Consider the following 21980-nt stretch of genomic DNA (forward strand, 5'->3'; position numbering starts at 1 on the left):
AGGGGCCTTCAGGGAAGTGTGAGGTGGAATAGGTAGATCACTGAGCGCTCGTGGGAAGGTGGGAAAGTTGAGGATGGATTCACATGCAGGGATGAGATTATAAATGGCTTTTGCCTGTCATATGAGAAGTTTGGACTTGAGTCTGAGAGCAATGCGGAGGAAGTAAAGGATGTTTAAGGAGGCCCTACACAGTGAGCTGAAACCGAGCATGTCGTTAAAGTACGGTGACAGCCAGATACATCAATCTCCAGAAAATCTGGGCTGACCCCCAGACAGGCAGAGGAGACTCAGCAAGGAAGAGGAGCAGCGGCGAGCTCTTCCTCCCTCCACATCGCCGGTTGTTTAAAGCCCCTCGGCTTGTTCTCCCACACCTCCTTTTGGCTCCTCTCTCTAAACACACCTGGCTGCCTGCGTGCTTCCGAGGCTAACCACGCGCCTCCACCTGCGACCTCCAGCTGAAGCGCAACCCGGCCGACCCACCCCTTCAGCGCCCCCTGGCGTCTGCACCCTTGCTCTCTTTTTTTTAGTGAAATAATTTTTTAAAAAATTTATTTTATTGAAGTATAGTTGATTTACAACGTTGTTTTAATTTCTTCTGTATGGCAAAGTGACTCAGTTATACATATATAAACTTTTTTCATATTCTTTTCCATTACGACTTACCACAGGATATTGAATATAGTTCCCTGTACTATACAGTAGGACCTTATTCATCCCAATCCATCCCTCCTCCACCCTCCCTTCCCCTTGGCAACCACAAGTCTGTTCTCTGTATCTGTTAGTCTGTTTCACAGGTAGTTCATTTGTGTCATATTTTAGATTCCAAATATGTGATATCATATGATATTTGCCTTTCTCTTTCTGACTTACTTCACTTAGTATGATAATCCGTAAGTCCACCCATGAGACTGCGGGGCTCTTCTAACTCGCGTACCTCAGAGAGCAGCCCGGCCTCCTTCCGCAGCGCCCCGCATCCGGTCACATGAGGCGCAGATCACCTGCTCTCTGGTCACGTGAGGCCGGTCACGTGCCAGGGCCGCACCGCTAGCTTCCGGAGACTTCGGGGCTCAGCGGGCGCGGTCTTGTGGCTCCCTGAGCCCACCGAACTGCACAGCCAGGATGGTGAGGGCGGGGGTTCGGGTGAGGGTTTGGCCCTGACCGCCGCCTCCCCGGAGCTCAACCCCTCTTCTCGTCCTTCCCGCTGCAGATGAACGGGACCACACCCGACCAGGAGCGGCCGCCGGGGTCCGAGCCCGTGTGGGAGCGGCCCTGGTCGGTGGAGGAGATCCGCAGGAGCAGCCAGAGCTGGTCGCTGGCAGCCGACGCCGGCGTGAGAGGCGGGCCCCAGGGACCGGAGGGGAGGGCGGGCCTTCTGGGGTGATGCGCGGCCTGCGAGCGGGACGACGGGAGCCCCCAGTCCCCCTCCACCCAGTCGATCCTGTTGCCTCTCATTGACTTGATAACGTCCCTTCTCGCCCTCGAAAACTCCCGGGTGGTAGTCCCCAGGCACTGGGGCGGAGGCGGGCTGGTTGACCTTAGCCCTCTCAGTGCTCCCACTCGGACTGCGGCCCTTCCTTGTTCGGGTTTTCTAGCCAGGCCCCCAACTCCACCCTGAGCGGGGATCGTCTTCGGCCACCCCTCAGGCTTACATGGCACTAGTTAGGCTATTCCATGTTGGGACCTGGACTGAGTGGAGCGGTAGACAAACCAGTATATGGATATCCTTGAGTGGGACCCTTTAGGCAGGGGGCCCAATAAGCTCAGAACTGTGATTCCAAAGTTCCATTTGAATAGGATTTTTGGTAAGAGTAGTGGTTTGTTATTTTTCCCTTTGTCTCTGATGCCTGTAGAATGACAACCAAACAGGGCTTTTAAATTCCTCCAAAAACGATATAGCAAATATCCATTGACTCATTGCCACTGTTCTGATGATCTTTCTTAATGTTTTTCGATGCTACTTAGTCTTGGTACTGTCAAAAGCAGCATCCCTTTTACATTCCAGCACACGGGTGCACACACACACAGGTGAAAGGAAATGGGTTCTTTTCTGTTTTGACACGCAGAATAGGTGCATATAATATTGATACTACTGTATGTTTTTTTTTAAATAGTTACTACAGTTTCTACAGGAATTCTCACAACAGACTATCTCTAGGACCCATGAAATCAAGAAACAAGTGGATGGACTAATTCGGGAAACTAAAGCCACAGATTGTCGACTACATAATGTCTTCAATGACTTCCTTATGCTGTCTAATACCCAGTTCATTGAGAACGTGAGTTACTTAGTTACATCGGACTTATAAAAAAATAATACTGTTAGAAGGAGCAAGAGTCACTGTGATACTAAGTGACCCATTATTAGGCTCTCTTAAATTTTGGTGAAGTAGTAGTTCTTGGTGATTGATGCCCCCCCTTTTTATTAGTAAAGTTTACTTTTTTTCAAGCTTTGAAAAAACCTAACAATAAAACTTCCTCATATTCCAGTGTTTTCATTGATTTTTAGTTTTTGTGTAGACTGCTGAATTGCATGGCACTCCAACAAGTTTTGTTATGAGCATGGTCTGTAAGGAAAGCCATACACCTGGTCTGATTCTCTGGACACCATCAGGTTATTGATTGTATCCATTATGTCTTGATAAATTACATAAAAGGCATGTGTGTGTCTACTTGGAATATTCTCAACTAACGTTTTGTTATGGTGGCTAAACCTATGCCATAGAATCAGCTCTAAACAGATTATTGAGCTTTAACCCAAGTGCTATTTTGTCTATGTATTTATCAAATTTCTGGGTGCTAGGTTCTAGGAATACATAGATAAATTAGACAGAGCCCCTCCTTAGAGAAGATAACGATCTTCCATAATAGTGTAATTCCAGAACAAAAAGGAAGCAAGTGTGGCTGGAGCCCAGTGACTGTAGGGGAGATTGTTAACAGAGGATGGAGAGGAAGCTTAGTTAAGCTGGTCTGTATTTCTCATAGGGCGGCTAACTTTCTGAGTATCAGTGTTAATTAATCTGTGAAAAGAGAATTAGTAAAGTAGGCTATCTCCCGAGATTGTTAGATGCAAAGTAATAAAAAAAGATTTCAAAACTTGCAAGATTATACAAAGCCCACGATCTAGGATTGTTAAGAAGAGACTAAATATTGTCATGCAGGTATCTTACGCAGCATGTTTGTACATTTTTAGTAGTTCAGGTTGAAATGCCACTACTAGGCTTTTTGGGGAAGCTGTGTGTAAAATAAAGATCTTAATAAAGGTCTTAAATATCTCTTTACCAGTAGGTTTAAAATGTAACAAATAGTCAACTCTGTAGTCATTTTCTGGTTGTCTACACAGAATGTCCATGCTTGGTCCTGAGCATCTTTCCCATTGGAAGAGGCAGTTTACAGGGACTCTCATCTGTACTTCACTGGTGTATGCAGCCCCATCACTTTTTCATCATGCTGAATTCTGTGTCCTTTTGAATATACCTGTTGCTCTCATTCTGTACCTTTCTTGCTGGATCAGGTGCTTAGCTCTTCTCTGCAGTCAGTGTTGCAGCCCTAGACTGGACAAGGAATAGAATTGGGAGGATTCTTTTGTACCTGATGTGCCTGTACCACATTGGTACTGGATTGGTACCCGACTGATACTTTGGGGGTGAGGGGCATCATAAGCTTTTGTTTCTGAATCATAACCTTCAGTTCTTTTTCTTTTCTCTAGCTCTTCTTTTCTGGCCAAGTTTTCTTAGCGTCTGAGTTTCCCATAATCTAGTTTTTGTGGGTGGTTTTGTTTGTTTGTTTGTTTTTATTGATTATTTTTTAGTAATAGTTCTTTATTTCTGTTCACTTCTTGGATTCCCTACTTTCCATCCATCTCTCCATCCCCTTAGTCCTTATGCCTCTTCCCCTTCCATTCTGCAGCCAATTCCCCTTTAGATGTGCCTGTTGCCACTGCCAAATCAAACTGCTTCCCAGACCTCCCTATAATGCCACATGTTACGTGTTTTTCCATTTGTGGTAGAGCATGATGATGTTGAGTATGGCTAATGCTTAATAAAACTCTGAAATAAACTACCTGCTGATAATACATTTGGCAGTGATTTGACTTTGCATGTGTTTTCTTCAAACCCTGGCCAGTTTGAATTCTGGCTTAAATGATGGTGCCATTTGGTTTCATGGTAGTTTATTGGAAAGTTACGCACAGTCATAGGTTTCTGGGTTTTAGTAATTGACCTAGAGGCAGCCAGTAGATTGCAAACTGCATTATAGTTAGTGAAACTGAAGAGCAATCAGGACTTTCCAGGGCAGGAGAAATTAGTGCCTTTAGTAAAGGCTCAAGAGGGGACTCTGAAGGAGGAGAAATGCTGATTAACAGTGGCCAGCGCATCAGTGTGTTATCCGGAGGGAGTACAGTTCTCGAAGCTTCATTAATCTGTTAATTTAGGAATTTTGTCCTGAAACATTAAGTGACCTAGTTAATGACTTCTTTAGTAGCACTTCCCTGATTGTAATTTTACATTTATTGATATGATTGGATGTGTTGAACTCCCCTACCAAATCAACCCCCATATTTTTGCTAAATGTTGTATTCCTTGGGCTCAGCGTGAGCCTGATATATAGGGACTCAGTGAATATTTGAATGAATTAATGAGAGATCACAAAAGTGAAAAGGACCAGGGCTGTTTATAACATGTTAAGAAATCTCAGCCCCTCGTCAGCATTTTCTCTAATTCCCCACCTTCATCTCTTACCTCATCTCCCCAAATGAGGAAAAGATGCTTTGAGGGGAAATATCAAAGATATTTAACAGTTCTGGGAATGGCTACCTGATTTTAAAATGATCAAAAAACCCATGAAGCTGTGAGTTGGGTGAAACTGGTAAGGGTGCAGGAAGTTAGCATTGATTTCCTGCTGTGTACTGAGTACTTGAGATGCATGGTCCTGGCCAGCCTCAAAAGATCCCATGGGTTTTTTGTATTTGCTGGTTGGTTTCTTAGATGTCATGTTTGGCTTTCCACAGGCTGCTGATCTCTTGTGAGGTAGTTTTTAATGACAAGCAGTAGAAAAAGTAGGGTGTTAATGCTGTTGAGACCTCAGCATGAAGCTCAACCTTTTAGGTTAAGTGGTCTCACTATTTAAAGTCTGAAGTGACCTTGTCTTAAAGTCTCCATTTTAAGATTTATTTACTTTATTTCTTCCTGCCTTTGAAAATTACTCCCCAAATTTCTGGGCTTTATAGAACAATTTTTTTTAAGTATGGAAAAAGAAGCATCATCTGAAATTTCAGATGCTAAAGGAGAGCCTCTTAACATTTTGACATGTATGTTCCAAGTCCATTTTCCATGCAGACATTGGGCTTTAAGTGTTTTCCTTTCTTGTTATAAAAGTAATGAACACTCACTGTAGGAGAGATTGGCATACATACAAAGTATTAAAGTGTGAAAAAATTAAAACTACAGAAATCAACTATAATTCCACCACCCCAAATTAACCAGCCACTGAACATTTTGGCATATTTCTTTCTAAGAGTATATATGTACGTATATAACTTTAACCTTTTCTATATATTGGCAGCCTGCATTTTTCTTAATGTTAGTGTATTATTTTATAAGCATTTTAACACATCTGTAAGATTTTGTGAACTTAATTTTTATTGTTTTTATTTCATTATGTGCCTATCATTTAACAATCTCCTAACATCAATTTTTTTAAATAAAATATTTCATGTGTCTAGAAAAGAACAGATAATAACCACAAATGCTAATAATATACACTACCTTGCATTAACAGATTTTAATATTTTGCCATATTTGCTTAAAAGGCACCAACTCCCATTTCTTCCCTTAACTCTAAATATTTTGGGTGTGGGCTCCTTTGTATCTCTGCCTTTTTACTCTTCTTACCTGGAGAGTATATCTGTGTGGATGTATATCGGTGCAGGTATACGTAATATGAGGTAGGGATCTCATTTGGTTCATTTCCATATGAGTAGCTTTTATTGTGTAGTTCTTTTAATTTATCTTTTGGCTGCGTTGGGTCTTCGTTGCTGCACACGGGCTTTCTCTAGTTGCGGCGAGTGGGGGCTCCTCTTTGTTGTGGTGCACGGGCTTTTCATCGTGGTGGCTTCTCTTGTTGCGGAGCACGGGCTCTAGGCGCGCAGGCTTCAGTAGTTGTGGCACGCGGGCTCTAGAGTGCAGGCTCAGTAGTTGTTGCGCCCGGGCTTAGTTGTTCCGTGGCATGTGGGTTCTTCCCGGACCAGGGCTCGAACCCGTGTCCCCTGCACTGGCAGGCGGATTCTTAACCACTGTGCCATCAGGGAAGCCCTATTGTGTAGTTCTTTTCCTCACTGACTTATGTGTATGATGCATATTTTTCCCCATATGGATAACTTTTATTTTGTAGTTCTTTTCCTCACTGACTTATGTGTATGAATGAATGCATATTTTTTCCCATATGGATAACTTTTATTGTGTAGTTCTTTTCTCAGTGACTTATATGTATGAATGTGTGTTTTTGTGAATATAAAATCAAGCTTACATGTAATTGTGGGTCTGTCTCTTGCCTCTGTCTTTTATTATGTTTATCTGCCGTAGTCAGTATCACAATCTTAAATACCAGAGATTTCTAGTAAGTCCTAATAGGGCAAATCCCTGTGACTTCTTTTTATTCAGAATTGTCATGGTTATCCTTGGATTTTTTCTTTCCTCTGTGAATTTGAGGATTATCTTGCTAAATTCCCCAGAAAATTCTACTAGCACTTTGATTGGAATTGCATAGAATTACAGATTTGGTGTTTGTGACTTTGCAGTATAAATCTGATGCCGTGAGCATCTTATTGTTTGTATTTATTTTTCTGGGTACTAAATTTCAAGAAGTAGAATTCTTGGGTTAGAAGATACGAATGTTTAAAAATAACATTGTCTAATCAGATTGGCAGATATTTTTAAAAGGTAGGTAACATGGTTCCACTGCTGGCAAAGGTCTGGAAGTGGGCACTTGAATATGTTGTGGGGACAGTGTGAGTTGCTCCACATTTGTCGCCAGAAATCTGGAGGTAGCTATTAAGTCTAAAAAACAGTTTTGTCCTGTGACTTGGCAATCCTATTTTTGGGAAGCCTATAGAAATAAAAGATCCAGGGCCTACGAATTTAGTATATGTGCATATGTTTACAGCAGTTTATTTACAACAGCAAAAACTGGAAATCTCCTTAATGTTTCCTAATAAAGAATTACTGAATTAATCATAGTCAAGTTCATACCATAGAATATTGTGCAGATATAAAAAAGATTGAATGAAATCTATTTGCATTGACCTAGAAAGTGGTTTATGTAAATATCAAGTGAAAAAGTGGGGCAGAGGAATGTGTATAGTATAAGTGCATTTTTATTTAAAAGCAGGAAGAGTGGGAGAACTCTGAATATGTGCATATGTCTGTATATATTTGTGTATGTTTCTATGTGGGAAACATAGAGGAGCACACACCAAGCTTAAATTGCTTATTCTGAGGGTTTGGTTGGAGGTAAGGATGGAACAATTTTTAAACACATCTCTTTCACTTATATCTTTATATTGACTTTTTAACTTTTAATTGACTTATAATTCACATACCATAAAGTTCACCCTTTTAAAAAGTGTACAAGTCAATAGGTGCTAGTGTATTCACAAAGTTTTGTAACCATCACCAATATCTAATTCCAGAACATTTTCATCATTGCACTATTTATAATGAGAATGTTTTACTTTGGAAGTTTAAACAACAATATATAGTTAAAAAGGAAATTACACAGTTGCCAGAGTGATAGATCTATTTTGGAAAAGAGAGGCTGCCTGCTCCAGCTGTATGGGTCAGTCCCATGCCTGGCCTTCTGGCAAATCATTGGTGGGCTTGGCCTATCTATTTTCTTATAAATGGGATAATAAAAATTTAGCAACCATTTTAAGCAACAGGATTAAAATAACTTACCTTTACCGTTTCCACTGTGCAAAATGTTAAAGCTCTTGCTACCTAGTAGGTAGGTTCTACCACTTGGTATTCTCATAGCTTCACATTTGAGTATCTGTATCATTGCTCTGTCAGCATTAAGTATTAGATTAAACAAGAAAGTGTGAACACCAGTTTATTATTGTTTTTGTGACTGTGGTCAACAATGAGATTGAAGGTTTTTTTCTCATGTTTCCTAGTCATTTGTGTCTTTTTTTTAAAACTTAATTTTGGGAGAGTTGACTACTGTTCTTTGCTTTTTGCCCTTGGCCAGCGGCCTCAGCCATTTGTTGAATAATCATTTCTTCCCCATCTTTGTCTTTTTTAAACTGTGTATTGAATTCTTACATTGTGATTGTTTCCAAATGCTGTTTTGACCATTCCAAACTGAATTTGCTTCCGTATTTAGCGTGTATATGATGAAGAAGTGGAGGAGCCGGTGCTCAAGCCTGAGGCAGAAAAACCAGAACAGGTACTTGCATTAAATCACTCTTCTGTTGCACTCCTTTCAAGAAGAAAAGTGGTGGAGATTTGTGATGTGGCTGGTGGAGGGATTGTGGGCAGGGAGATGGACACTGGGGGAAATGGGAGAAGCTGCTCCTGACAGCCCAACAATTGAACTCTTTAGTTTGTTTGTGAAATTTAGTGTATTAAGAAATGTATAGATTAAGTTCCTGAATTCTGGCTTAAGAATAGAGCAGAGGTATGCAGAGATTTTCTGTAAAGGACCAGATAATAAATATTTTGTTTGCTGGCCGCATTGACCTATGTCTCTTCTCTTCTTTTTCTTCTCTTCCTCCTTCCCTTCCCCTCCTCCGTTAAAAATGTAAAAACCTTTCTTACCTTGAGGGCTGTAAAAAAAAGTAGGCCATGCTGGGCTGTAGTTTGCGAGTTCTTTGAAGATTGTGCTTCCCTATCCTTTCATGGCTGCTTTGATTCTTATTCCTGCCAGTTTAAAAATGAAAGTAAGGTGAAAGCCATATTGCTTGTAACATATGAAGGTGTTAGACTAAGAAAGGATATTAGAAACCAGCTACAGTTCTGCCTATTTCTAGCCTTAAAAAATTTTTTTTTAAATCTTTATTTTTAATAGTACTCAGGGACTTGCTAACCATTTAAGTGCAATAGTATCTGGTTATACCAAGTCAGGGGTCAATTTTAAGGTGATAGCTATTTAGTGAATTATTTTTAAAACATCCATTATATATTTATTTCACAAGCATGTTTTTGCACACTTAGTACAATATTAGCTATTTAACTCAGAATCAAGCATACCAGAGTGCAGAAAAGATGCAGCCAAAACAAAAAAGCTAAATTAGAAAGACTTCCACACTTGAGGTAGTATAAAATACTCTTCAGATTTTCCCCTTTGACTGTCAAAACAACACTGTATGGTTTGGTTCTTTCTGTAATTATGTATCAACTTCTAGAATATTTGTGAGGAAGGGAAATGACACTAAATATATTTTGCAATATTTCTTGCAACTGATGACACAGTTGAGTGTATGAGAGCTGCTGTTATAGTAAGTGGAGACCTGTGGAATATTTTCAGCAGGTTAGTGATGTGTACAGAGTTTTGTCGGGGTCAGGGACATTGTTCTAGGGTGATGTACAGGATAGATTAGAGATGAAACTGACCCTCTCTTGGTTTGAAACAAGTTTATAGAATAATCGTAATTGTCCAGTTATTGTTTTTTTTAGCTGTAATTGAAAAATGACATCTCTGGCTGGGGTATTTTGTTCTAAGTCTTAACTCCTAAAATTGTCCAAAGGATCATTAAGCAAGGTTAGTGGAATACAGCCATGGCAAAGCTAAAAGTCTAGGCCCTTTGTTCCTCCAGTAGCAGGGAGGTGAAGTGCCCCTGGATGTCTTGTGATGTGCCATTCATTATTAAGATTCTTTTACATAGCCTATAAAAGCTGAACCATCACACCATAGTTGTGCTTTTGTTTTTGTAGATGATGAACCCGGAGCTCCAGAACCTTACGTAGTTCGATGTGTGTTCAATGCATAGACAAACTTGGGATTTACCACTCCAAAGTCTGTGTTGAGGCATTCAGCAGAATCTGACTTTTAATGTTTTTAATTGTTTAACATTTTAAATTGTTAAGAATTTAACATTTTTAATTAAAATTTGAGGGGTTTTTTTGGAGCATGAGTCTAGGCTTTAGCAAACATTCCCAGTGTTTTATTAGGGTGATATCAATATACTGGAGATCTTACTGAACAGTATTTTTTCCTAGGAGAAGACCCGGGAACAGAAAGAAGTAGATCTGATTCCTAAAGTCCAGGAGGCTGTGAACTACGGTTTACAAGTGTTGGACAGTGCATTTGAGCAACTAGATATAAAAGCAGGAAACTCAGACTCTGAAGAAGATGATGCTAATGAGCGGGTGGAATTGATCCTTGAGCCAAAGGTAAAGACATTCAGTTGAAATATTTATTGTCGCACCTGTTGGGTTTTGGGTACTTTACTTGGGCACAGAATTGGTAAGACATGGACTTCACTTCTAGGAAGTGAGGATGTCTCAGCAGTCTCATACTGACTCCATTGATCAGAAAGAGTTGCTGTACACAAGCATCGATTGAGCACTTACTAGGTACTAGCATGCCAAGTTGGGGGAGTACAAAGATGCAGGACATGGTTCCTACTCTCAGGATGCTTATTACAGCAGTACCAGATGGTGGGAGAGAGGAGGATTTACAAGAGTCACCATCATAAGTGCTCTGACTTCTGGCTGGGGAAATTAGGGCGAAGATGAGATTTGAACTGGGTTTTGAAGGATGAGGAGGCTCATGAGAGGTAGGGATTGTTGGGAACCTGACATTCTGCAGCTTGCACTAAGAGGGAACCTCCAAAGTGTTGAAAGACATGTGGGTTGTTCCCAGGTTTTGGCCAATATGAATAAAGCTGCTATGAGTGTTCACGAAGAAACTATTAGCCAATGTTTATTGCTTTACTGTTACTTTCTCTCAGGCTCAGTAGTAAACACAGGAGGTTGCCTTACTGATTTTGAGAGTCCTTGTGACACATAAGTGCCTTGTGAATCGAAACATGCTGCAAAATCAGTCTCTTCTAGTCCTTCATTTCACTGCACATTTCTCTTCTGATTTGAGCTTATAGTGCCAAATTGGGGCTGATCCTTTAACCGTGATATGCTCGCCGGCTTGCTTTTTCACTATAGGGATTTAGAAGTCAGCAGCAGACGCTGGGAAATGTATTGCCTGGGCCACGCTTGCTACTTCCAAGTCACACACCACTTTCTCTGTTACAGGAGGACTTTGGAAACAAGCCTCCTAAGTCAGCGAACAGTTAAGCTCAATTAGCACTTCCATTTCTTTGCACTAAATTGGTTGCTGTTGTATCTTTTACACTAACCTTCCCAAGCTTTCTGTCATTGGTGAAGCATCAGAATTGTTCTTCCCTGCACCCAGGTTCTTTTCTATAGGGAGGAGATATTAAGGCCAAAGGGCCATGCCTCACTGTGAAGATGGGAGGTTGCCCCAGGGTGGAGAGCTTTCTTTTCTTTTCTTTTTTCAGGTCTTTTACCTCCTTAGGTATGTTTATTCCTACGTATTTTATTCTTTTTGTTGCCATGGTGAATGGATTGTTTCCTTAATTTCTCTTTCTGATCTTTCGTTGTTAGTGTATAGGAATGCAAGAGATTTCTGTGCATTAGTTTCGTATCCTGCAACTTTACCAGATTCATTGGTTAGCACTAGTAGTTTTCTGGTGGCATCTTTAGGGTTATCTATGTATGGTATCATGTCATCTGCAAACAGTGACAGTTTTACTTCTTCCTTTTTTAAAAAATTAATTAATTTTATTTATTTATTTTTGGCTGTGTTGGGTCTTCGTTGCTGCGCACGGGCTTTCTCTAATTGTGGTGAGTGGGGGTTACTCTTCATTGCGGTGCGCGGGCTTCCCATTGTGGTGGCTCCTCTTGTTGTGGAGCACGGGCTCTAGGCATGCAGGCTCAGTAGTTGTGGCTCGCGGGCTCTAGAGCACAGGCTCAGTAGTTGTGACGCATGGGCTTAGTTGCTTCGTGGCATGTGGGATCTTCCCGGACCAGGGCTCAAACCTGTGTCCCCTGCATTGGCAGGCGGATTCTCAACCACTGTGCCACCAGGAAAGCCCTTTACTTCTTCTTTTGGAGTGCTTTCTTAACTCTAAAATTTTGATGTGTGTGATGGCCTGCAGTGGAAGGATCTCCAACATGTACTATTCTGTAGACAGTATCCTTCATTTTGTTTTGTTGTTTTATCATCTGGTCTTATTTTACCAATTTCACTTCTCTGAATTCTACGGTGTGAACCTCTGGGGCATATTATTATTCACTTCTTTGGGTTATTTTTTTCTGCTGGGTAGGTTCTCATCAGTCCGTTGGAGACATTCCTTTAGTTAATTATGTTCACTGTGAATATTCGCCCAGTTGCCACTCTGTTTCTTTTCATCTAGCCCATGCTTTATGTTCTGTGTTTCTGCGTCTCTGCCCTGATGAAGTGTGAAGGAGTCCTCCTCCATTCCCTTCCTTTGTGCCTTACTTGTATCCTGTTTGTACACATGTCCCCCTACCCACCTGCCTTCTCAAGTCATAAAACCATTTGGGTTATTTCCTCAGTGTGCTTCTCCAAATTTAGGACTTGGTTCTTGAGATTGATTGATTGGTTGATTTTTTGCTCACCAGAGTTGAATTTTAGGGGAGGAAGATAGGTTACCATCATCAAAGGTTGCCAGAATTTCCGGTTTCTTTACTTGGTCCTCCTCCTTTTGGACATATTACTATGAAGTTTTGCCCCTTTCCTTGTTCGGTTACTGCTAGTAAACTTTTTGCAAGCCTTTGCCATTTTTGTTAATAAGGCACTTGAGAAGGGAGATTCTGTGCAATTCGGCTTTACTTTGCCATCTTTACCTAGGATTTAACTTTTTTTTAATCAGTGATTTAAAGAAAAAAATCCTGCTGTGTTTCTTATTCTCCACTTTCATTATATAACTTTTGGGCGGTAGTCAGATGGAACAAGATGTCAAATGGAATACCTAATTTTATTTTCAACCTAAATATTTAATGGCTTATTCCCTTTCATTGTTTACAGGATCTATACATTGACCGTCCTTTACCTTATTTAATTGGGTCAAAGCTGTTCATGGAGCAGGAAGATGTAGGTCTTGGAGAGCTATCTAGTGAAGGTACTCTTTTGCACCAAATAGTTTTGTTACTTTTAACATTTATATCTTAACTTTTTATTTAAAAATAATTTCAAACTGTACATTAAAGTTGTAAGACTAGTAGAGAGAGCTCCCACATACTGTTTACCCAGGTTTACCACTTGTGAACATTTCACCACATTTGTTTTATCATTCTCTCTATATATACATAATATCTTTTTCTGAACCTGTTTGGGAGACATCATGCAGACGTCCTGCCCTCTTACTTCTCCATACTGTTGGCAGTCTGTATCCATGGGTTTTTGTGTCTTATGTATTCAACCAACCTGGATTGAAAATATTTGGGAATAAAAAATTCCAGAAAGTCCCAAAAGCAAAACTTAAATTTGCCATGCACAGACAACTATTTACATAACGTTTGTTTACATTGTATTTACAACTATTTATGTATCATTTACATTGTATGAGGTATTATAAGTAATCTGGAGATGATTTAAGGCTGTATACAGGAGAAGGATGTGCGTGTAGGTTATATGCAGGCTATGCCATCTTGGTGTGTGTGTGTGTGTGTGTGTGTGTGTGTGTGTGTGTGTGTGTGTGTGTGTGTGTGTGTGGGGAAAGGGGGTCCCGGAACCAATCCCTCGAGGGACAACTGTATTTTTGTGTGTGTTTTCTAAGAATAAGAACTTTCTCTTATAGCTACATATTCTGCATATTCATTTGCACATCTGTCATCTTGGTTGGACATGTCTATTGGGCTTTGATGTGAGGCTTTTAATATGTCTATCCTGTTTATTAATAGAAAATTTATCGAAGTGGTTGAATCCTGTGAGACTTGGCAAGTATGTGCAAATCAAGTATACTTGACTTTTCAACCTCTTCTTTCGATGTAACTTTTATATGAAATAAAGTCACCAATTGACTGTTCTCTGACAACAGCAACAAAAAGTATAATTATCAAAGTTAGGAAATTTTTTTTTTTTTTTTGCGGTACGCGGGCTTCTCACTGCTGTGGCCTCTCCCGTTGCGGAGCACAGGCTCCGGATGCGCAGGCTCAGCGGCCATGGCTCACGGGCCCAGCCGCTCCGCGGCATGCGGGATCTTCCCGGACCGGGGCACAAACCCGCGTTCCCTGCATCGGCAGGCGGACTCGCAACCACTGCACCACCAGGGAAGCCCGGAAATTTTAACTGGATGTAGTACTAGCTAATCCTCAGCCATATTCAAATTTTGCCAGTTGTCCCAATAATGTTCTTTACAGTCTCTCTTTTTCTCTGTTTCAGAATCCAATCCACTCACTGCATTTAGTTGTCAAATCTCTCTAGTCTTCTTTCAGTCTGATACCATTTCTCAGCCTTTTTTTGCTTTTTACAACCTCAGCATCTTCGAAGAGTGCAAACCAGTTTTTTTCTTTGTAACTAATATATATTTTTTGTAACTAATAAGTATCTTGTGGGGTGATACTTTGAGACTATGTAAATGTTCCATTCCTCACTATAGTGAAGATACTTTTAATTCCAGTTAATGGGTATAGATGGTTTTATCAGAATCTTTAGATGCTGATGTATGGTGGTTTGTGATCTTGAAAAGGAACTAAGGATCTTTTCTTATGAATATTGGCGCTAACCTTTATCTTTCTTCTCACCAGAAGGTTCAGTAGGCAGCGATCGTGGTAGTATTGCGGACAGTGAAGAAGAGAATGAAGAAGAGGTAAGGGCTTTCTGGTGTGTCCACGTCACGGTGGGCAGGAAACTTAGGGTGTGTTTAGTGGGCTAAATAAATAACGTATTTGTGAATTAGCAGTTTGTTTACATAAATCTTTTAAAAGTGACAGAAGCCATATTCTGAAGCTTTTCCCCTTGGGGTGGGAGTTCCTTTTTGTCGTGTATACAAAAACCAAGGAAAACTGCTTTAATCTCTTTTACCATTACCCTCTCACCTCCCCACCAAATTCTCTTCTTGCCAATATATTTTGAGGGCGGCAGCTTAGATATTTTGGTGGAATCTCTGCTTGAGATACAGTCTTTGAGTAAGTTCTATCTTTGAGTAATTCTAGGGAAAAAGTCCACATTTAAAACTTTCTTTTACTATAAAGACTTTCTAGACCAGAAGGATCCTGAAAGCATCCACTTACATGTTAGCTTTGCTGCTGCCTCTGGCATCTTCATACCCACAGAGCATGATCTGACTCCCTGTTCTATGGTCGCAGGGTCTGTGGGCCTTGGCCACTGTTGTATCTGGGGTTGTTCCTTTAAATGGAATACTCATTATTGCAAAGGGCAGAAACCCTTTGAAGGTTAGTCCCTGAGTGTTGATTTATAAACGGAGATAGCTTTGTATGTGTGCTCCTTTCTTCTCCTCTGTTTCCACAGTCTCCGTTTCCTGTCCCCCTCCCTCCAGCCCTCCCAACAAAAAAACCTAATAGTAGGAAATAAACTTTTCTAAAATAACCTTGCTGTATAACTGATTGTCTTTAGCTAAATCCTTTGCTTTTAGCCATTGAAGCAACTCTTTACCTCATTGCTCATATTAAATACTCATGTTCCCTTCTTGGGCCTGCTGAAGTAATTAACCTACTTAGAGGGAAAATAGAAAATGTAGTCCAAAATGTAAAATAATGCAAACCAACTTTTGATAATTTAGTTAATTAAATGTGCAACTCTTACTTTAAATCCAAAGGTTAGAGATGATAGGGCAGATCAATATGAACAAATAGAGAGGTTTAAATGAATCACAAAAATGGCATGTTAACTGGAATAGTCCTTGGCGACATTGCCAACTCTCCACCTTATCTGCATCTTGATACGTCAGGTGACCAGTAGTCGGTACAGAGAGACCCAGTGTTGGCTACCCCAGAGACTTAGACCCAAGATCATTTCTGTGCTTCCAAGTAAAGCCTGTGTTAACAAAAAAGCCTCTTTTTTTTTCTCCTAAAGGAGTCAGATGAAGATTTTGCCAATCATAGTGACAATGATCAAAACCGGGTAAGATGCGTATGTTGAAGTGACTTAAATTTTAATTGAAGCATAGCATTTATACTAAATCTATGCTAAAATTACTTTGAATGACTTAGGGGAAAGTGAGGATTTATTCATGTTTACAACTATTCATGTTTCCTTCAAATGTTTCATGTTTTTAGGCTAACTACCCTCTTGTATATTTTTTCTCATTTGCTTTATATTTTATCTTCATTTTTCTTAGACAACAAAGAAGTAAAAAACGAAATTGAGAAACGGAGCCTATAAAACAAGGCCTGATTACCGAAACTGAATTTTTCACGTGAACACACCTTTCCTATTTTAAAATTTGAGACAGTATAGCAGTAAGGCTAAGGAACACTCCAAAGATGGAAATCTTATTATCCTACTGTCTTAGCACTGTTGTCTTAATTTTTGTATATCCTTCTAAGGATATGTTCTTTTCATAACATGCATAGTTTATTTTCTGTTATTTTATATTAACATGTCACAAGTGTTTCCTTGACATTTTAAATAGTCTTTGTAATTTGCTTTGTAAACTTCTATATTTTTTTAACATACATATGTAATACTGTTGTAGTCTTTAAATGTGTATGGGAAATAGTTTATTTGTAAATTTTAATTTTTGACATAATGCTGCATTCAGTGTTTTCATACATAAAAATCCTTTCCTTCTGTGAGCTCTTTCCTTAGGAATTAGGTGGTGTAGAGTCACTTGATACTACTGTCTAATGGACATTCAGATTAACAGGTCATGCATAATGATTTTCCCAGAATCTCATCAGCACTGGGATTATGATTTTTGCTACCATAGTATATGTACAGTGGTATATTGAGATGATCCCAATTTGCATTTCACTTTCCTAATTCGGAAATATTTTTTCACAAAAATTTCCAATTATCAAGTGAAAGATTTAGCACTTTTTGGTTGTTACTTGTATTTTTTTCAGTTGTATTCACAAATGTGGCTCATCTTTATAATTTTAATAATCCTTCTGTATAGTGTATTTATTTCTATGGAATTTACTATTAGATCTGTAAATTCGGACAGTTTTTAAAAAATTAATTAATTTTGGTTGCACTGGGTCTTAGTTGCAGCACACAGGATCTTCGTAGCAGCATGTTTAGTTGCGGCATGCGGGCTTCTTATTTGCAGCATGCATGTGGGATCTAGTTCCCTGATTAGGGATTGAACCTGGGTCCGCTGCATTGGGAGCACGGAGTCTTACCCACTGGACCACCAGGGAAGTCCCTGGACAGTTTTTCAAATAATACCGTATGGGGATTAAAAGCATTGGTGGAAGGATTTGTTTGTATCGTTAAAGATAGATTTGTTGTGTGTGCCACTGCTAACCTCAGAGTTCTAAGAATTAAATTAGTTTAAAAGTGCTTTTAGCGTAGTGCCTGGCACAGTTTATTGATTTCCATGTTAAACAAATTTTTTTTAATTATATAATTTTTACATACCAGTGGTTGCCTTTGTAAAAAGTTAGAACTTAACACATAAGACTAAGTTTGAGTCATCCAATCCTCATCTCCTCATGGTCTCCAGAAGTAACTGGTGTTATCATCTGGGAGTGCATATTCCAAGTGTTGTTCTTTGCGTTCACAAATATGTCTGTGTTCATAGAAATGGTGTTGTGTATGTGTCAGGGCGTGGTCAGGATATCATTCGGGGTTTATCATTCACTGTTTTGTCACTTGATTGGTCTTGGATGTCTCTCCAATTGTTACAGCTTATTCCTTTTGACTATTAGTATTTTTATTAAGATAAGGCTATACTTATTTAGTCTATTCATTTCTCTAGTGATGGACTTTTTTTTTTTTTTTTTGTGGTACGCGGGCCTCTCACTGTTGTGGCCTCTTCCGTTGCGGAGCACAGGCTCCGGACGCGCAGGCTCAGCGGCCATGGCTCACGGGCCCAGCCGCTCTGCGGCATGTGGGATCTTCCTGGACCGGGGCATGAACCCGTGTCCCCTGCATCGTCAGGCGAACTCTCAACCACTGTGCCACCAGGGAAGCCTGGACATTTTTATTATTTCAATCTTTTGCTATTGCACTGAAAATAAATCTTGTGTGTTATTTGTTCTAGCACATTTACTGCTTCATAACTTTTGGTGCATTATTTGTTGTTCCCAATTTGAAAGGGAAGTCTGAAGGCTAAGTGGAAGTATCTCTTTTTCAGCTTGATGACTGTATCTAATAGTTTTAATCTGGTGGTTTATACTCTTAGCACACTGCACAAATGAGTGATGAAGAAGAGGATGATGATGGTTGTGACATTTTTGCTGACTCTGAGAAGGAGGAGGAAGATATTGAGGACATTGAAGAAAATTCCAGACCTGTAAGAAAGACTATAGTTGCTATCACTTGGCAAGGTTTTAGAAATGGTACCTAGTACTCATTCCTTTTATTGTCATTTATATTTGTAACTGTCTCATTTTGCATCCTATTTGTAATTTCATTTACACTTTTGAAAATAATGGTTGAGCATCCCAAGTTGCCTTACAAGTACCACTTTCTTCTCCAAATGTTAAGATTTTACAAGTTAGATCATTCAAAATATATTCAGTTTCAGAGTTTTAAGATCCTAATACTCCCCCCCCCCACCCAAGCACTTCATGGTAGTTTTCTTATCTAGATCTAGATAAGAAAACCACCATGTATTAAAGTGAAGTATAAAAAAATAAGGAAATAAAGAGATCTCCCTTTGAAGGAACGCTGAGTCTTCTTTCTCAGGTGATCTGTATAGGGTGCATGTGTTTACATTTATTTAGTTAAACCTTATTTTCTCACCAGTTCAATTTCTTTGCCATTGTTTACATAGTTTTGTTAGGTGTCCAAAAGTAAACTGTACTAGTTTGTTACAAAAAATGTTACAAAAAAGTGATTCTTTTGGTCTTCTCTGCCTGTAGAAAAAAAGTAGACCTACGTCATTTGCTGATGAGCTGGCAGCTCGGATCAAAGGGGATGCTGCAAGCCGGATGGAAGAGGAGCAAACAAGTATGTCACTGCCACTGAGATGAGCTAAAGGGGCAGTGGGGAAGTGTAGGGCCCTCTGCTGGGCTTCACTGAGTGTAGATTTCCTTGTTTAATTACTAAGGTGCAAGAGGCTTAAATTGTAGTTCTTATCTTTTTTGGCTTCTAGACTCTTTGATAACTGAACACTGTGGACCCCCACCCCCAGCCCATCTCCCAAAAAATGCACATATGTGCATCTATGTATGCAGTTTCATGGGATTACTGGGTACCACAGAGAACCATGGGCCCCAGATGAAGAATCCTTGGCTTAATATTTACTCCTATATTTTATTTTGACTAGATAAAAATGTACCATACACTATATTCTAGTGATTTAACAGAGTGGAAAGATGTCAGAAGTCTTTCAGCAAATGCAGTCCTGTCATGCACGTGACCCTGGTATGGTAGCTGAAGCTTTCTGCCTTAAAAAGAGGCACTTTTTGAGTATCTGCTCTGGGTAAGGCACTGAGAGGGGTGCTCAGGTGGAGCTGAGATACAAAGTTGAATGTCTTGCTCTTAGCTTAGGAGTTGTGAGGATGGCAGATGTGTGTGAAGAATCAGTAGGTAAATACTAAGGGTGGACTGAGTATTGTTCAAACTGTGAAATATTCTTCAAGGCTTATCCCCAGGGGAAGCAAAACCTCGGAAGACATTGAAAGAGAAGAAGGAAAGGAAAACTGCCTCAGATGGTAAGCCTTTCCCCTGAATTCTCTTGTTTTAGGAGGCTCTTGACCCAGGAATGGGAATATTGCTTATGTGATCTGTAAAAGTGCCTCTTTAAGTGCTGACACATGAGGTCTGTCTCTACACTTTTTGAAAGCACTTAAGAGCATGCTTTTGGGGTGTGGGGGGAAGTGAGTGTGGAGTTAAAATGCCTTGAAGATTTGAATTACTAGATTTTATAGGGATCATTAGCTGTCTTTCTAGACTTCTGTAGACGTTTAGAAACTAGGGAGCTCTAGCATTTGTTTTCAATAAGGAATATTATATCAGACCCTTTAACGTTCAGTGTTAATGTCCATTATGTTTCCACCTGGGACTGTGTCAATCTGCAGCTCTCTCTTCAGTCTACCTTTCTGTCCCTCAAATTCTGGTGGAATAGGTCTTGAATGGCAATCGAAGCATAGACTTGCTTCAGAAGAAATTTAGATGAAAGTAATTGCCTGCAGAGTTTACCTTGCCCCAGACATTTACAGACTTGAGAGTGGGGAAACCAAAGAGCATTTTAAGGGATTCAGTGAACTGTTTAATGAGTTTTTGTCTGAAGGTCCTGAGACTGCCAGCATTCAAGCAGTCCTTGTTACATATGGTTAGATAAACTCTATGCCAGTTTTGGAGGTGTTATAAAGGTTAATCCCCAGAACTGGGGTTCTAAATGCATCTTTAATTCTCCCTGCAAAACATTTCTTTCTGTTTGCTAGATGAAGAAGATAACTTATTTGCACCCCCCAAGCTGACAGATGAAGACTTCTCACCATTTGGTTCTAGAGGTGGCCTGTTCAGCGGAGGGAAGGGACTTTTTGATGATGAGGATGAGGAGGTAAGTCAGCGGGAATAGCGAAGCTCTCCATAGCTGTGTCACGTGTCCACAGGGAAGAAATACAGTTAGTTCCTTTAGTAAGGAAAGGATGGCTTCTTAGTTGGAAGTTGCTTCTACTTTCATATTTTAGGAGATTTTGAACTAAGAATCACAAAATGAGGAAATACTGTATCCTGATGCCCTTTGTTAAATAGAGAGAGGATGTGAGTGTTAGTAGTGGAAAATTTACTTGGTTAAGTGATTGTTTCTTACCTTGTGTTTTGTCTTTTTCCACATTTGTATTTAATTCCTGGGCAGACCTAAATTATTTCAGGGTCTGATTTTGGCATAGTCTTCACTTTGGAACTGATTTTCTGACAGGGTAACAGTAACTATGTAGCTTTAAACTTTACAAGGCACTTTTCTTTAGACATCTTTACTGCAGCTCCATTTTCCTCTGCTATTCTGAACTGTGTTGTATACTTTATTACAAGCAGAGTGACCTCTTCATGGATGCCCCTCAGGATCGGGGAGCTCGAGCCTCTGTTAATGAAGGTGAGCGTGGATTGATGATGCCTGTGCTTCTTCATGCACAGATTTCCAGAACTGGTTACTTCCCATCAGGAGTGGAACCCTTGAAGTTGTTCCCAAACCTTGTTTCTATGTTAGGCAGGAAGCTGTTGTGTTCGCCTTGATCTAGTTAAAAGCTGTTCCTTTACACTAATTCACGTCTTGGAAAAAAACAAAAAGTACCATCTGTAAACCCACATCACAATTTTGTCTCTTTCTTAGAGAATTCAAAGTCAACCAGCGAAAGCACTCCAGCAGTGTTGAGGATATTTTAATTTAATCAAGTTTAGTTCAAAGAAACATTTCTGAAATTCTGCACATAAGTTGGAGATAGTAATTCCTCAGCCCAGTGTGCATTAGAATAATTTGTGGAATTTTTAAAAAGCATCCATAAGCTATTTAAAAACTTAAAAATTTTATTCCATTAGGTCTGTGATAGTTCTTGGGAATTGGGAATGAGTTATTTTAAGTGACTTGGTCTCCCCAGGCCACAAGTTGTCAGATTTTAGACTTATTATGATGCTGGCTGACCTGATTGTCTTGAGGTTCCTGCTCTCCACTTTTTGGCATTGGTGACTTGCCTAGTTTCTTGATTTCCTGTTTTTGTCTTCATTTCTGTCACTGACATCTCCGATATTTTGCTGTTCTTTTTTTTTAAAAATAGATTTATTTATTTATTTATTTATGGCTGCGTTGGGTCTTCGTTGCTGCGCACGGGATTTCTCTAGTTGCGGCCAGCGGGGGCTACTCTTTGTTG

The 21980-nt window shown here is 39.9% G+C and overlaps 1 protein-coding gene across 16 annotated transcripts in view; it reads left to right on the plus strand.

The window, feature by feature from the left end:
* Nucleotides 1–1207: 1207 nt before the first annotated feature.
* The window catches only part of LOC307056054 (WASH complex subunit 2A-like), a gene marked incomplete at its 5' end in the record, with an annotated part of 57126 nt that continues 36353 nt past the window's right edge, over nt 1208–21980 (plus strand). For 7 of the 16 annotated variants that reach the window (XM_079708495.1, XM_079708497.1, XM_079708503.1 and 4 more), the window contains 12 exons: nt 1208–1330; nt 2112–2276; nt 8377–8439; nt 10212–10385; nt 13063–13156; nt 14784–14845; nt 16072–16119; nt 18347–18457; nt 19029–19116; nt 19752–19823; nt 20556–20674; nt 21151–21208. In XM_079708495.1, the coding sequence (XP_079564621.1) occupies nt 1208–1330; nt 2112–2276; nt 8377–8439; nt 10212–10385; nt 13063–13156; nt 14784–14845; nt 16072–16119; nt 18347–18457; nt 19029–19116; nt 19752–19823; nt 20556–20674; nt 21151–21208 (1177 nt within the window). Of the gene's footprint in view, nt 1331–2111; nt 2277–8376; nt 8440–10211; nt 10386–13062; nt 13157–14783; nt 14846–16071; nt 16120–18346; nt 18458–19028; nt 19117–19751; nt 19824–20555; nt 20675–21150; nt 21209–21980 lie in introns of those variants that run through there. The other 9 variants (XM_079708505.1, XM_079708507.1, XM_079708498.1 and 6 more) reach the window with 4 other exon arrangements.

The sequence above is a fragment of the Hyperoodon ampullatus genome (genome assembly GCF_949752795.1).
Source record: "Hyperoodon ampullatus genome assembly, chromosome: 1".
Taxonomy (NCBI): domain Eukaryota; kingdom Metazoa; phylum Chordata; class Mammalia; order Artiodactyla; family Ziphiidae; genus Hyperoodon; species Hyperoodon ampullatus.